The sequence below is a fragment of the Symphodus melops genome (genome assembly GCF_947650265.1).
Source record: "Symphodus melops genome assembly, chromosome: 5".
NCBI lineage: Eukaryota > Metazoa > Chordata > Actinopteri > Labriformes > Labridae > Symphodus > Symphodus melops.
The window spans coordinates 23,806,276-23,819,500 of NC_136695.1; the positions used below are offsets into that span (position 1 = coordinate 23,806,276).

General features: G+C 41.3%; 2 protein-coding genes across 5 annotated transcripts in view; one reads left to right on the top strand and one right to left on the bottom strand.

The window, feature by feature from the left end:
* Positions 1 to 1,549: 1,549 nt before the first annotated feature.
* Positions 1,550 to 4,873, top strand: LOC306824170 (adenosine receptor A1; the record flags this gene model as incomplete). The annotated part of the gene is made up of 3 exons (XM_079344192.1): positions 1,550 to 1,631; positions 2,904 to 3,270; positions 4,033 to 4,873. Exons 2-3 carry the CDS (start codon positions 2,906 to 2,908, stop codon positions 4,871 to 4,873), a joined length of 1,206 nt encoding a protein of 401 aa, XP_079200318.1. The 5' UTR covers positions 1,550 to 1,631; positions 2,904 to 2,905.
* Positions 4,874 to 10,407: 5,534 nt separating this feature from the next.
* Positions 10,408 to 13,225, bottom strand: part of cadm4 (cell adhesion molecule 4) — a 150,748-nt gene continuing 147,930 nt past the window's right edge. For 3 of the 4 annotated variants that reach the window (XM_079344253.1, XM_079344252.1, XM_079344255.1), the window contains 2 exons: positions 12,143 to 12,271; positions 10,408 to 10,943 (listed from right to left, as the gene is read on the bottom strand). In XM_079344253.1, coding sequence (XP_079200379.1) covers positions 10,834 to 10,943; positions 12,143 to 12,271 — 239 coding nt within the window. In that variant the 3' untranslated portion in view covers positions 10,408 to 10,833. Of the gene's footprint in view, positions 10,944 to 11,094; positions 11,174 to 12,142; positions 12,272 to 13,225 lie in introns of all 4 variants that reach the window. The other variant, XM_079344254.1, reaches the window with a different exon arrangement.

Consider the following 13,225-nt stretch of genomic DNA (forward strand, 5'->3'; position numbering starts at 1 on the left):
AAAGGCAAAAAAGGAAATATTTGTCTACATTGTATGGCTTAGAAGGAATTAAATAGAACAAATGAAATGGAATATTTAAAAGGTATAGCAATACTTGAATCAAAACAACACAAGTAAAAGTAATTATTTGAATACTCAAAAAAGTACACAATTACAAAAACAAGGCTACTCAATTACAGTAATATGAGTCTGTAACCCCTGCACATAAAAGATCGTTGTAATAGTGTTGCCTTATTAGGATTCTACATGTGTAATCTGTATTCGCTCATGCCCTCCTCAGGGTCTCCACTTCCGCAGTTAACAACTCACAGCTCCTGAAGCTGTATTTATATTTGCAGCAGGCTACAGTTATTTTAATCTCTGTTTTAATTGCTTTGTGGGTATGTTTTTGTGAAATGGAGCCCCCTGATTGGGTTCAGCAAGCCCCTGCCTGGAGCTCATCCCTTTTGGCAGACAGTGAGAGAATGATTTGTATAAACACTGATACGCTTGGGTAATTTTTTTGGAAATACAGGCATAATTTCCACTGTCAGCCTGCGGTTCGATGAAGGTCATTTGCATGTAAAAAACTAAAGTAAACATTTTGAGCAGACAAAAGTAATTTTTAAGCTTTTTTTTTTTTTAAATTTTAAATTGGAGGAGCTTCAGACTTTCAGTTCTCAAGATTTGTTGTTTGCTGAGAGTCCTATAAATTCTTTTCTTTCTTATAAGGCATTCGAAATCCATAATGTACAGAAGCTGAAATATTACATATTTACTGATGTGACTGATATTTACTGATGTGTATGCATTTAACATTATCCATAACTCTTGAACCACTTCTTGACCTTCGCTTGTGTGATGTATTGATTTTATCATATCTATCAGTTGAATATTTCTTGTTTTATAATATTCAGAAACTTAGGTCCCAATGATAGTGTGTGTTGTAAAATATTATTTGAAGCAGAATGTATGGCTTTGCCTTCCACCTGTATAGGTATAGCAATGGATACCTATACAAAGGGCTGTCTGCAATTTTTTTTAATTGAACAAAGCTTCAGATAAGACAGGGAAAAACATCTTTGATATCTAATGCTCACGCCATTAAAAAGCACATTACCTCAGAAGTTAAGCTCTGCCATCCCACATTTTCCTTTGTCTCACTTATATTAAAAGGAAATCTGAGGATTAAAAGAACATCTAACAGATTGTTTTCTACTTAAGAACAAATTAACCAGACTTTGGAGTATGTGCTGTATGTATGTGTGTGTGTGTGTGTGTGTATGTGTGTCCATGCAGAAATGTGTGTGTGTGTGTGTGTGTGTGTGTGTGTGTGCTTTATTTACATATTTCCCTGGCTGGCAGAAGTGGTGTTGCCCTTTGCACATTTCAGATGGAAAGGGCAGCCATGCTCCAACATTGACACAATTGATATGTTTGCAGAGACAGGGGAGAGAGATAGTCGTCAGGTGGATAAGCAGAGGTTTATGAATCAGGTTTACACTCTGTCAGAGGGGGCAGACAGTTTAGAGTGAGAGGTGAGACAGAGCGATAGAGTTACTGTGGGGAAATAAAAGGCAGCCGAGTCATACAAAGGATAGCTTATAGAGCTTTGTATAAACTATCTGTGTCATCGCAGGGCTTCACATCAGGTAACTGTCTTTTTATCCAATTTCATTTCGTTGACATTAACGTACCACAGACTCTTCACCTCTCTGAAGAGTTGACCGTTGGGAAAGGTATGGCCCTGTCGCGTCAGTGTTGTTTCAAAGAGTTAAGTTGATAAATTAAGTCAATTAATTACACTGTGAATGACCAGCCACCAGCTTAAATGGAAAAACTCACACAAGGTGGATTAAACTCCATTAATTACTTCAATAAATCAATTAAGCTGAGGCCCTTCAAGTGGTGAGAATGGAGACAACTGTGTAAAGTGATTATGATGCAGTATAAAGAGGTTATTTCAGCAAGTCATATTATGGAAAAATGACGACTATACACAAAATGTTCTGCAAAGGTCAAACTAATTATGTGGAATGGACAGGTGTCGTATTGCTGCAGCCAATTTGCTTTTCAACACATATCCACTCTGCTTTGTGCGAGACTATTGTTTGAAAATGCACTGGAATTAGCTGCCAATCATTTTTGCATGGATTTGCTGGAAATAAATCATCGGGGAAGCGTGTCGGCGTTCATGTATTTACTCGTAAATGTCTAGACCTATTTGTGTTGGAGAGGGCTTGGGCTTGCAAATGCTTCATGGTGGGCCGGAGGGAGCAGAGAGGCAAAACAAAGTGCAGTAAAATGAGTCGAGAACATAGAGCGTTAACAGTGTGTTGCCACCCGGCTCGCTGCTTGTTGCCTTCTGTTTGCATGGCGCTCACATCCTCGGCGGAGAAGTTCTGTCAAGTTTGGTCTGGCCTGACCTTTTCACTCTCCAGGCACGTTTACAGCTCTCCAATACCTATCAGAATATCTGCTCTCTCGCTGGTCGTCTCTCTGCCCCCAGCACAAACTTGCATCACATTCTCCATCCTTTCCACATCTGTACTTTCTCTCCCCCAGTCTGGTTTATTATTCTGACCTACACCCTTCTGCGTACTCTCAAAATTTCCCTTCTTTTGTCAATCCATTCTCATTTGTATTCCCTTTATTTTTCTGTCTTTCTCTGTGTTGGACCGTTCCCTTGAGTGTGTGAGTCTAACGCTGCAGGGTCCTTCTTTGCACAAACAGCCACGTGGGAACACAGGGCAAAAGTGGCAAAAAGAGTGGGAGTGAATGAGGCTGTATTTGCATAAGCATGCAGAGATTTTTCTTTTCAATTGTGCTCTTTCACATTATTATCAGTAATGTCTTGTTAATCTGAAGTCAAATATATTCCTTCCCTTTATCAGTCTCTGTCTCTTTGTCTTTATCTCCTCTAGACATGATGGAATTGATGTGGCTCTACTCCCTGTGCCAATGTGCAGTGTCTGTGTCTGTAATTGTGGTGAGTGTGAGGTTGTGTATTGCAGTCAGTGGCGGCCATACAGACGTCCAGCAGAGAACCGAGGGAACCCATCCTCAAATGGGGAGCGTCTCATGCTGCCTGCGCCTATGCCTGGGCTGGGTGGGGGCTATTGGGGGTGCAGTCGGGGTCCCTGTGACTGTATTGCTCAACCTGCGAACGCCACAGTGTCTGTACACCTGCATTACCCTGGTGTGTTGCCCCCTGCTGGTCAGGCAGTTCACCATGTTTCTTTTGATGCTGCTCACACTGGATGCCCACCTGTTACATCACTTGGCCAGCAGGTGAGTCTAAAAAAGGGTTGACTTTGTACAAGCTGGTTAAATCTGTCTGAACTCAAGTGTAAAAATAAATGTTAACATAATACAAATAAAATGTTATGCATGTTCTTTCAAGAACAATAACATACACAGCTTTAATATTATCCTGTGTGTGTGGGAGAGGTTGAATAAGTGGGTGGCAAGACTCAACAAACACTTAAGAGTGTTTGCAGCAATAGGAGAAAAATCAATATGAGGGCAGAGGGTAAAACAGCAGCAAACATGACAAGATGTGCAATTGCATGAATACTGTTAAATCAAACCAAGCTGTTTGTTAAGTGCTCATATACGGGTGTTTTTATTACATAAAATGTACTGCCATAAGAAAGACAGCGTTGAGTAAATATCAATAAGCTCTGACGCTTTGAGTTGTGTGATTGACAGTGACCTACAAATCCACCCTTTCAGTGTTCGAGTCAGTCTTCTTCCATCCTTTAAGCAGTTTGTCTGTGAGAAAGGAATTTTCTCAGAGGAGGAAGCACTTAAGGAGCGCACTTACAAATTGCAGAACTTACAACTGTTCGAGCAGATCTTTTCCAAAAGTCTGATAATCATTTCTAAATCGAAATGCGATTTTCTCGTAAAGAGCAAAGTCATTTTTGTTGATATTGAAAGATAAGCGTAGAGGGAGTATTGAGCTTTAGAAAACATTGAACTACTCATGGCCATACGTTGCTATTAATTTATGACGTTAGTAAAGCTTTAACTCAATTTGTTCACCTAAAGGTACACCTCTGTAATGACCCGTCAGCGTGCTCTGTGCGTGGTGCTGCTGTGCTGGATTTGCTCCGTTCTCTCCTCCTTCGCCCAGTTCATCGGCTCAGACGTCCTCGTCACCTGGAAAAATGGTGGGACCGGCTCTGGCACGGCTGGTCATGAGCTGAACGACAACTTGACCACCTCTTCACCACCCCCTAAGTATCACCAAGAGCGTAAGGTCATTGGACAGTACCTTCCATACGGAGGCTTCCTATCAAAGTTTTATGTGGAAGACAAACATAACTTCACTTATGCTGAGATTCACAGCAGCCACTGGGGAGAGTGTGCCACTGATACAATATTAACCCCAGAATTCTTGGTCTATGTGCATGGTCTGACTGCTTTCATGCTTCCTTTAGTTTGCCTCCTGGCTGTCTACCTTGAGCTGCTATGTACCAAGCCCAGTAACACTCCTTTTAGTCATGCAGACCCCCCTAAACAGGACTCCAGCCGGGTCCGTTCCCTTGCTTTATCCCTCTCTCTTTTAGTAGTGCTGTGCCTGCCGCTACACATTATCCATGCTCTCTTGCTTTTTCAACCCAATACCATTCTCCCTGTCTGGGCTCATGCAGTCACCGCATTCCTCTTCCAGCTGTACGGCCTTGTGCCCCAGGTCCTCTTCACTCCTCCTCGGAAACAAGAGGTGCATGAACGAGCATCCTTTCCTCTCTCTGTTCCCCACCTTCCACCTGCAGTAGCATCAGTGAGAGGAAAATCGGTGCGCATGGCCCTGTGTGAGGCGGTGCAGGCGGCTCAATGGGCTTCAGCCAAACACTCTCTGAAAGCAAAGGTGTGCCCAGAGGTCTGAGTCCTCACAAGCATCTAAGATCTGTTTGTTTTTTTCTCAATGTAAACATTTGGCATCATCTTACATTAGTTCAATGCATATTTTTTTCCATGATTTTATGAAAGTAAAAAAAATATTTGGGTGCAAAAGAATAACTGCTTATTGCCTTTTTTTCAGCCACCTTATGTACACATGTTATGACTCACTGCAAATGAAAAGGGCAGTTAATTATCAGGTTTCACAACAAATATCAGTAGGAAAAATTGAGTCTCCCAGATGATAACTACCATCCTGATCACAGATGTCTTGTTTTCTCTCTTCCAGTGGGTCTTATTCTAAACCAACCACCGGCAATGTAGACATATGAGTGACAGCATTTAATTAATCATGCAGTAATAACATAATGGTCCAGAGAGGATGCTGGATTGTAGGGAAAACATCATTAACCTGTGGCTATTTTCATTAAACTTGTATATACAATGTGATGTTCTCATATAATAAAAAAGCAACCTGATTGCACTAATTGGATTGTTTATATTGAACTGTGGTGGTGTAAGAAATCACTGATTTAGTTAAAATGATGAAATCTATCTCTTATTAATGATAAACAAAGCAGCAACCTCTGGTCTAGAAAAATTAAGCCAATGTGAAAGTGCATCCTGCAGCTTGTTGAGTGTCTGTTTGAGGTTGGCTACAGGAGCCCCCGTGTATCACAACACACTTTTCACAGAAGAAATTAAGATGTTGATAGCTATAGTTATTGAAAAAAATATTGAAGCAATTTACCTTGCTCCTTTTTGATGTTATGAACAATACGTGCTGTACATAGTCAGCCATGTGGCAAACTACTGCCAAGCCATACTCAAATAGTGCAGCTGTAGTACTCATAATATCATGCTAATGTGCTGCAGGTTGTTGTCGGAATATGCTTTTTTGTATCTGACAAACAATTATAATTTCATCAAAAAAACAAAGCAACAATCCACAGGGTAAATCCAGAAGGAAATCGTGATATATTTTAAGTTAAACCAAGTTCTGTTACTGCCCCTCCTTTAGTGTCAGCTAGCCTTAGCATTGAGCAACGTCTTAGCTAACGTTGTATTTAGCATAAAGTGAAAGATTCAACTGCTGTTGTGTTATTTGATTAAATCAATAGAAAAGGTCTAAATTCCTATAGCAACGATTTTGGCGGATAGAATCAGGAGCTTACTTATGCTAATGCTAGCCGTAGTTATTGGTCTATCAAATATGTCATATTTCGTCGCCCATATTACGCTCAGAATTTTCATTGAGAACTTTTTTTTTTCAGTTGCTCATAATCAGAAAGTGGTAAAGCCTTTCAAATTCATTCTCTGAGCATGACCTCAGATGGAAATAGTAAATGGATTTGAGCTTGTGTAGAGCTTTTTCTTCTGACTACTCAAAATGCTTTGACACAGCAGGTCACACCAACCAATTCATGCTGATGACAGATCCCTTTCATACACATGCCTACGCCGCTGACAAGCAGCACGAGTGTTACACTACTCAGACTGCAGCGGCACTTTTGGTGTCGAAAATATTTACTTTATTACTCCACAGGCAAGGATGGTAAAACATAAAGGCTGTCAGTATATCAGCACCATGCACACTCTTCAGCAGCAACACTATACCAGCTCAGAGAGTTTACTCAAAGTCACTTTAAGTTTCACTTGCATGTGCAACAAAAGAGCTGAGGCTGCCACCTGCTGGCGAATGTAGAAATACCTAATAGAACAGAAACTACTGCATGTCAGAGTATGTAATAAAAAGTGTCAAGACATTATTTACAGAAATAAATACTTTTACAGGTGCTACACAAGCAATTCAAGGTTAGGTGTCTTGCCCAAGGACACATCGGACATGTGGCTGCAGAAGCTGGGGATTGAACCCCCAACCTTCCTGTTGAGAGACAACCAACTATACCAACTGAGCCAAAAATGCCTTAAATTGCCCTTCGAATATGTTGAATTTGTTATCATCAGACAACTGCCATAGTTAGCATTTAGCTACCTCCTCCTAAATCTTGAGTATGCTGCACGATATACTTTAGTGTTTGATATTGTTACACAAAATGGACAAACTCAAAGCTAATGTTTATGTTAGCCAGGCAGTAGTTGACAGCCATTCTTTGCGTTCCAATATCCAAGACAATTGGTCTAAAGTCCCTTTACATTTTTACTGTCAACCTGAACCATATAGGGAATGTGACCTCCCAACCTGAGTGTGACATCAGAGGAAAATGGCGGTCGTGAAAGTGATAAATTGCTTGGAACGTGGAGACAACCCTTCCTGCATGAGTTCAAATGTTTGTTCTCTTTTGTTGTTAGTCGACCATTTTCCACATCTACACGGATCTTCTCTCTTATCATATCTTTGTGTTCTCAAACAATACACCAAGGACAGTTTGTCTTCCATCACTACAAAAAAACCTCCCTGACTAAAATACATTATTGACAGAGAATTCTGGTAAACTGAGTAAAAAATATATATTTTGTAGCTCTTCTGGCTCGGCTGCCCATTCAATTGTTCTGTGTGCCTCTCTGCTTCCTGATTATGTTCAGCCTCGACTCACTCAGCCACCTCAATCAATGCCTCATGCTATCTGCCACTCTGTACACACCTCTTTGCCTCGCTTCAGTCCCACTGCCAACACCAGTGAGTAAAAGCTGCGTTCACCTTCCTATAGGGTCACCATAGTTGGCTTTGCAGATGGATAAAACTGTACAGTGTCCAACTGGGATCTAATCCACCATGTAGCTACCAAAAATAGGAAAAAATAAGTCCTTTGATGGACTTTAAAGTCTTTTACAACTCATAGAAATGATATATGATTGTCATAAATGGGTCATAAAGAGGATATTCTCTGATCTGAGCCTGTTTCAGGACGTTAATCGTGAAACTAGCATAGTGGAGTAGCAGTATGACTTATTCATAGATTTCCTGCTGTCGTTAAAAGGCTGTATTATTACTGAATGTCATAAACTCAGGCAGGAATACAACTGACTATTGTCAGGCTTGTCTCAATCTCATTTCTGCTTATGTCTATTGATTGGATAATCACCCCCAATGATCTCAGCAATGGTCTGATTGTCATCAGGTCCAGCAGAACAGTATTATTGTAATGGCCAGATAATAGCTGGTTTCCTCGGATGCAGTATTCAGCAACAACACAAGTAATTATACATTGATACATTCATAGGGTTTTCTTTGAATCTGTCTTTGTGGAAACATTCAGCATTGGTCTTGAATTGAAGGACTTTCATTAATGTTGAGAGTTTCTTTCTGTGTGAAGATGCAGACAAAAATATCAAAGACACAAAACCAGTGTATTCTGAGTGCTCTGAACCAAACAACACACACATAAAGACAGAATATTCTCTGTTTTATGACTCATCGACCACAGCAGGTCTGATAGCAGCAGCTACCTGCACTACCTTTGCTTCTCCATAAACTGAAGATATGTCTGCTGTCGATTTGTGTGTGCATGAATTGTTTGTTGGCCACAGTGTCAACTCATGCTGGTAGCGTCTGGCAAGTCCATTACTTTGATTGCCGTTTGACAATCTGTCTTTATGACAGGCGACCGTGGAGCCTCGCCATCGATGGAAGAGAAACACATCGATCTATCACCCGGCGACCTCCGGCGGCTTTCAAATCTAGCCCCGCGCACAGATGGACATGTTGAGTGCGCCTCGACAGAATCGGGTATTGATTGCGTGGAACTTAATGGGAGAGTCATATTTTTCTGTGTGCATCTGACTCAACCCTCTTGTCGCCCTTTCTTCCCCCGCTATCTGTTCTCATGATTCATTAGCAGCACTGCAGATCATTCTGGTTTGTTTATTCTGTTTTATTGTGTTGTGCCCGTGCAAACTGGTTTCACTTCTTTTTCAGCGTTATCTTGCCTTTGAATTGAGCCCCGGGGACAAATAAAGTTTTTTGAATTTGAATTGAATTATCTTCCAAACCTACACATCCACATCCCCTTTTGAAGTTATCATATGCTCCATCTATTATTCTCTTTTCACAGTATTTCAAGTAAACAGCAGCTTTTCAAAAGGTTATTTTTGGATCTTTTTTATTTTGTCGTGCTTTGTATCTTTCCCCTATAAAGAAATAGTTAGCTATATATCAACAATGACACATGGACTAAAATAAACAAGAGTGAAAGACAGGAGAAGAGACGACTAGGCACAGGAGACGAAGAGAGAGAAAAAGAGAGAGAGAAAGAGAGAGTGAGGGGAGTAAGAGTGAAAAAAAGACAGCAATTTACTACAGTAGAACCAAAAACAAAACCATAGAAAGTGTACATTTCTTTAACATTTACAATTTTAATAATAACAACGGCAATAATAATAATAATAACATTAACAACAATCATAATTGTTCAAATAATAACAATAATTATTTAAAAAAAAACAATAAGACCTCTGGTTTCTCATAAAGACAAATGATTTTTTTGATTCTTTTATTTATTTTTCTTTAAAGATCACTGGACAGTAGTTTGTTCGGCTTTGCGCCTCTAAAGGCTAATATTCTGTGTTAGTATAGTTGTTTCATAATGTGTTTCAATAGTAAACTGTTGTCATATTTCTTTAAAAGTTTCCTTTAATTTATGTCACTGTTCATTTTTTATACAAATAAGGACTTCAGAGATATGTATACTTGTTCTGTCGACATGTATGTATGAATGTGTGCATGTATCTGCATATGTGTGATAGCGTTAGGAAAAAAAAAGTCCGTCCGTTTTATTCTCGCTCCCTTTTTTCGCTATCACTCCCTTTGCCCTTCTTATGAAGACTTTTAAACCTTTTGATCCTCTTAATGACATTCTAAAATAATTAAGCTTTTCTTTAAAGCCTTGGCAAGTCGTATTCATTTCTCCTTTGTCAGGAACGCAGCCCAACACTAATCCTTTCATTATAAGGAGCCAACAAAAGGAGGAGCTATGGAGAGAGGGAGGGGAAAGACGGAGAGAAAGAGAGGTATAAGGGAAAGGGGAGAGGATGCTAACAGGTGAGCGGGGAGGGAGGAGGGTCAATTAAAAGATAGGAGAGCAAACTTTTATGCCGCTTTCGCAGCTAGAGGGATGAAGGCTGGTTTTCCTTTTGTACAGACTATTGGCAGGAAAAGGAGTATGCTTAGCAAAACAGGACGTTCAGTTAGTCCATAAAAAGTTTAAAAAACTCCTCTGGACTTCACAATCACACAGCCCCATGTAGTCAAATATACATTCTGCTTTGTGTGGAAGATGCTTTGGCAATTCTGAAAAGAATTTCAATTTTCTAGCATCTAACGCTCAATATCTTCTGGTCAACTCATCAGCTCCCCCTCCCTCCTTCCCTCGCATGCTGCTGCCTCTGCATGCGCCTGTTAAAGATTGAGCTTTGTGCAATGGATGGCTTTCTCCAGGCGTGGAATTATAGCAGTCATCTGCCTCTAATTCCCATTCCACTTTGGCGGCTGCACAAGCAGAGTGCCTGTTTTCTTTGTGCTCCCCCGCTTCCCTCTCGATCAAAATAATTATGGCGTCATTTTGTGTGTTTTTTTTTTTGTATCCGTCTGCATTCACCTTGCCCTCCTACCTCCCTCCTCTCCCGTTTCCCCAGTTTGTCCGACCAACAATATATATGGCACAGTCGTTAATGGCTGGTGGGTCTATAGGCTCTCTTTAACTCAGTCTGTGGATGTGTGAGTGTGGAGGATATTAAGTGATATGGATTGGTGGATTGGATTGGCTGTGTGCAGTATCTGTATACAGTCGTTTTCAGAAAGGCCGCCTGTTCTGGCGTGTTGTGTAGAGATGCATGTGCATGTTTGCGTGTGTGTGTGTGTGTGTGTATGTATACTGTATATAAGGTGGGAGACAGGGAAAGGGAGAGATCTAGGGGATGAGGTCAGAAGAGAGATAGAGAGAGAGAGGAGGGGAGGGGGGCGGGGGGGCAAGGGACGGAGAAGGGCTACAGTAGGTACTCCTTCTTGCCCTGGCTGGCGTCGTTCCCGTTGAGAAAGGCCTCCTGCACCTCGCCGTGCTCATCCAACCCACTGGCCTCATGGGTAAGATAGGAACCTGGATGACAAAAGATAGAGAGAGAAAGACAAAGAGAGAGAGAGAGAGACCGAGAGGGACATTGAAGGGGGAAGGTTAGTTGGCAAAGCGTCATGATCATTGCGGTGCCCATGCAGCATTATCAAACCAATCGGGCTTCATATTATTGTACCTGTGACTGATTAATTCATTAGTTAACTGATTGTTAGGTCAATACCAAGCAAGAATTGGCTCTCGGGTGCGGTACGAGCCTACAGGCGGAAATTAAAGGTAGTAGGACGGACAGAGGATGCAGAAGAGGAGAAGATAATAGAAAAGAAAAAGACAGGGGAGGGAGGAGAGATTGGCAGAAAAGGAGTGGACGGTAGGTTAGGTGCAAGAGAACAATGGCACTTTTGCGTCACTCAGAAACCCATTAAATACATTTTAACACCCCTCCAGTCTGTTTGATTAATGATTCGGTGCAGTGCAGGTTACAGAGAGCAAGAATTGCACAAGTCATCTTCCTGCTTGAGTGTCCCTTCAACTCGGGGGGTGAGTGACACTCTCGTTCTCCCTCACTGCAGAGTCTGACTGGCATGCTGACAGTCACGGCAGGCTGAAGACAAAACCTCTAATGGCTCTGCTTCAACATGCTTTGGTTGTAATAGTCCTGTCTCTGGGCTGATTGGTGGTCAAACCAAACTGAATGTTGACTGACAGCTTGTCTAGCCAAAGGGTTAAGCAATGGCTGGAGGCTTCCATTGCTATAGGCCATTGCTGGATCAGTTCTTGGCAGCTGTGGTGCAAAGTCAAAAGCTGCCAACCGAGGGCACTTAAAAAGATAGGGAGCGCAGGGAGGCTGCTTTTAATAGATGAGCCTTGATACACTAACATATAGTCATAAAACATGGGGACCACACCTACATTTCCCACCCCTCCCTATTTCTTCCGCTGCCTCGGCCAAGGTCGTCCATCACAGATAGCGTTCGCCTGCAGAGGAGTATCGCATCCTGTCTGCTTCACGCTGACAATTTTACACCTCAGTTTGAAATATTATTTTCAAGGAATCTGGGTGTAACTGGCCTGCAATTACTTTTTCACAGCATGTTATGCCAGAATGTGGTGAAATGAGAAAACGTGCCTGTGAAAAATGTCATAAAATACTTGGATTTTCACAGCGTGCCCTCCAGCTTGTGAAAGAAATCTACGTGTAAATTGTGTGTTTGTGTGTGTTTTACCTTTCTGCCGGACAGAGCACCAGATGGTGACAATGAGGACGCAGATGACGGTGAACACCAGCAGTGCCAGAACACCACCTATCACTGCATACGGTACTGCGCTGTGAGTCTCCACAACTGCACCAGGATCTGAGGAAGAACCAAAGAGACAAATAGCGTGTGTGGGTGGTTGGACGAGAGGGTAAATATAAAAGAAAGTACGGAGATAAAGGGAGGGAAAAGCGCTGGCAGGGAAACAGACAAAGAGAGAAGTGGATCAAAAGTGAGAGCAGGAGAGCTGTTGAAGGGAAAAAAAAGATGTAAAAGTGAAAGAAAGAAAGCACATTAAAACACCAGTGTGGGAGAGAGCGTACAGGGAGTGAGACAAGAGAAAAGAGAAGTCGATAACTTCCACCCAACTTGCATTATCACCTTTCATCACCCCCCCCACCGCACAAAACGGCAGACAGTGAGAAAAAAAAATGGGTCAGAAAAAAAGGTGGCGAAATGAAGAGGGTGAATAAAGAAATAAGTATGTCTGCCTCTAAAAACCCACTTCAGCCGAGCACCTGTCAAGACCACAATGCATTTTAAATGAGGGAAACTTTGAGAGTGTTTACACCCTGAGTAGAGCCGCCCTGGGAAATAAAATCAAACACTTCACTTCTAAATTCTGTGACACTTCTGTCGTAGAAAATTGAAGTGGTGGTGAAGAATTATTCATGTTAAGCTCACCTTTTACCAACATTACACTCCTTTAAAGTAAATAACAGAGAAATAATAAAAGAAAGCACAGGTTATGAGTTTAATTTAATCGTCAAGCAATCATTTGAAAATGAAATCACAACAGCTTTTATTAATGGATTAATTGTTTCAGGAAATGAACAATTTTTTTTTTAGCTCGTTCGCTACTATAATCTCATCTGATAGAAGATTTAGTGACACACAAATTGCGTGATTTCCACCATATCACCCAGCCAGAATATATCTGACCACATATTACAACGACGAAGAGCACATGAGAAAAATTGGTATTTACACCAGCTTCAACCTCACCATAATATTCAAAAAACATTTTATGTTTCCCAAGTGAGATGAATATTT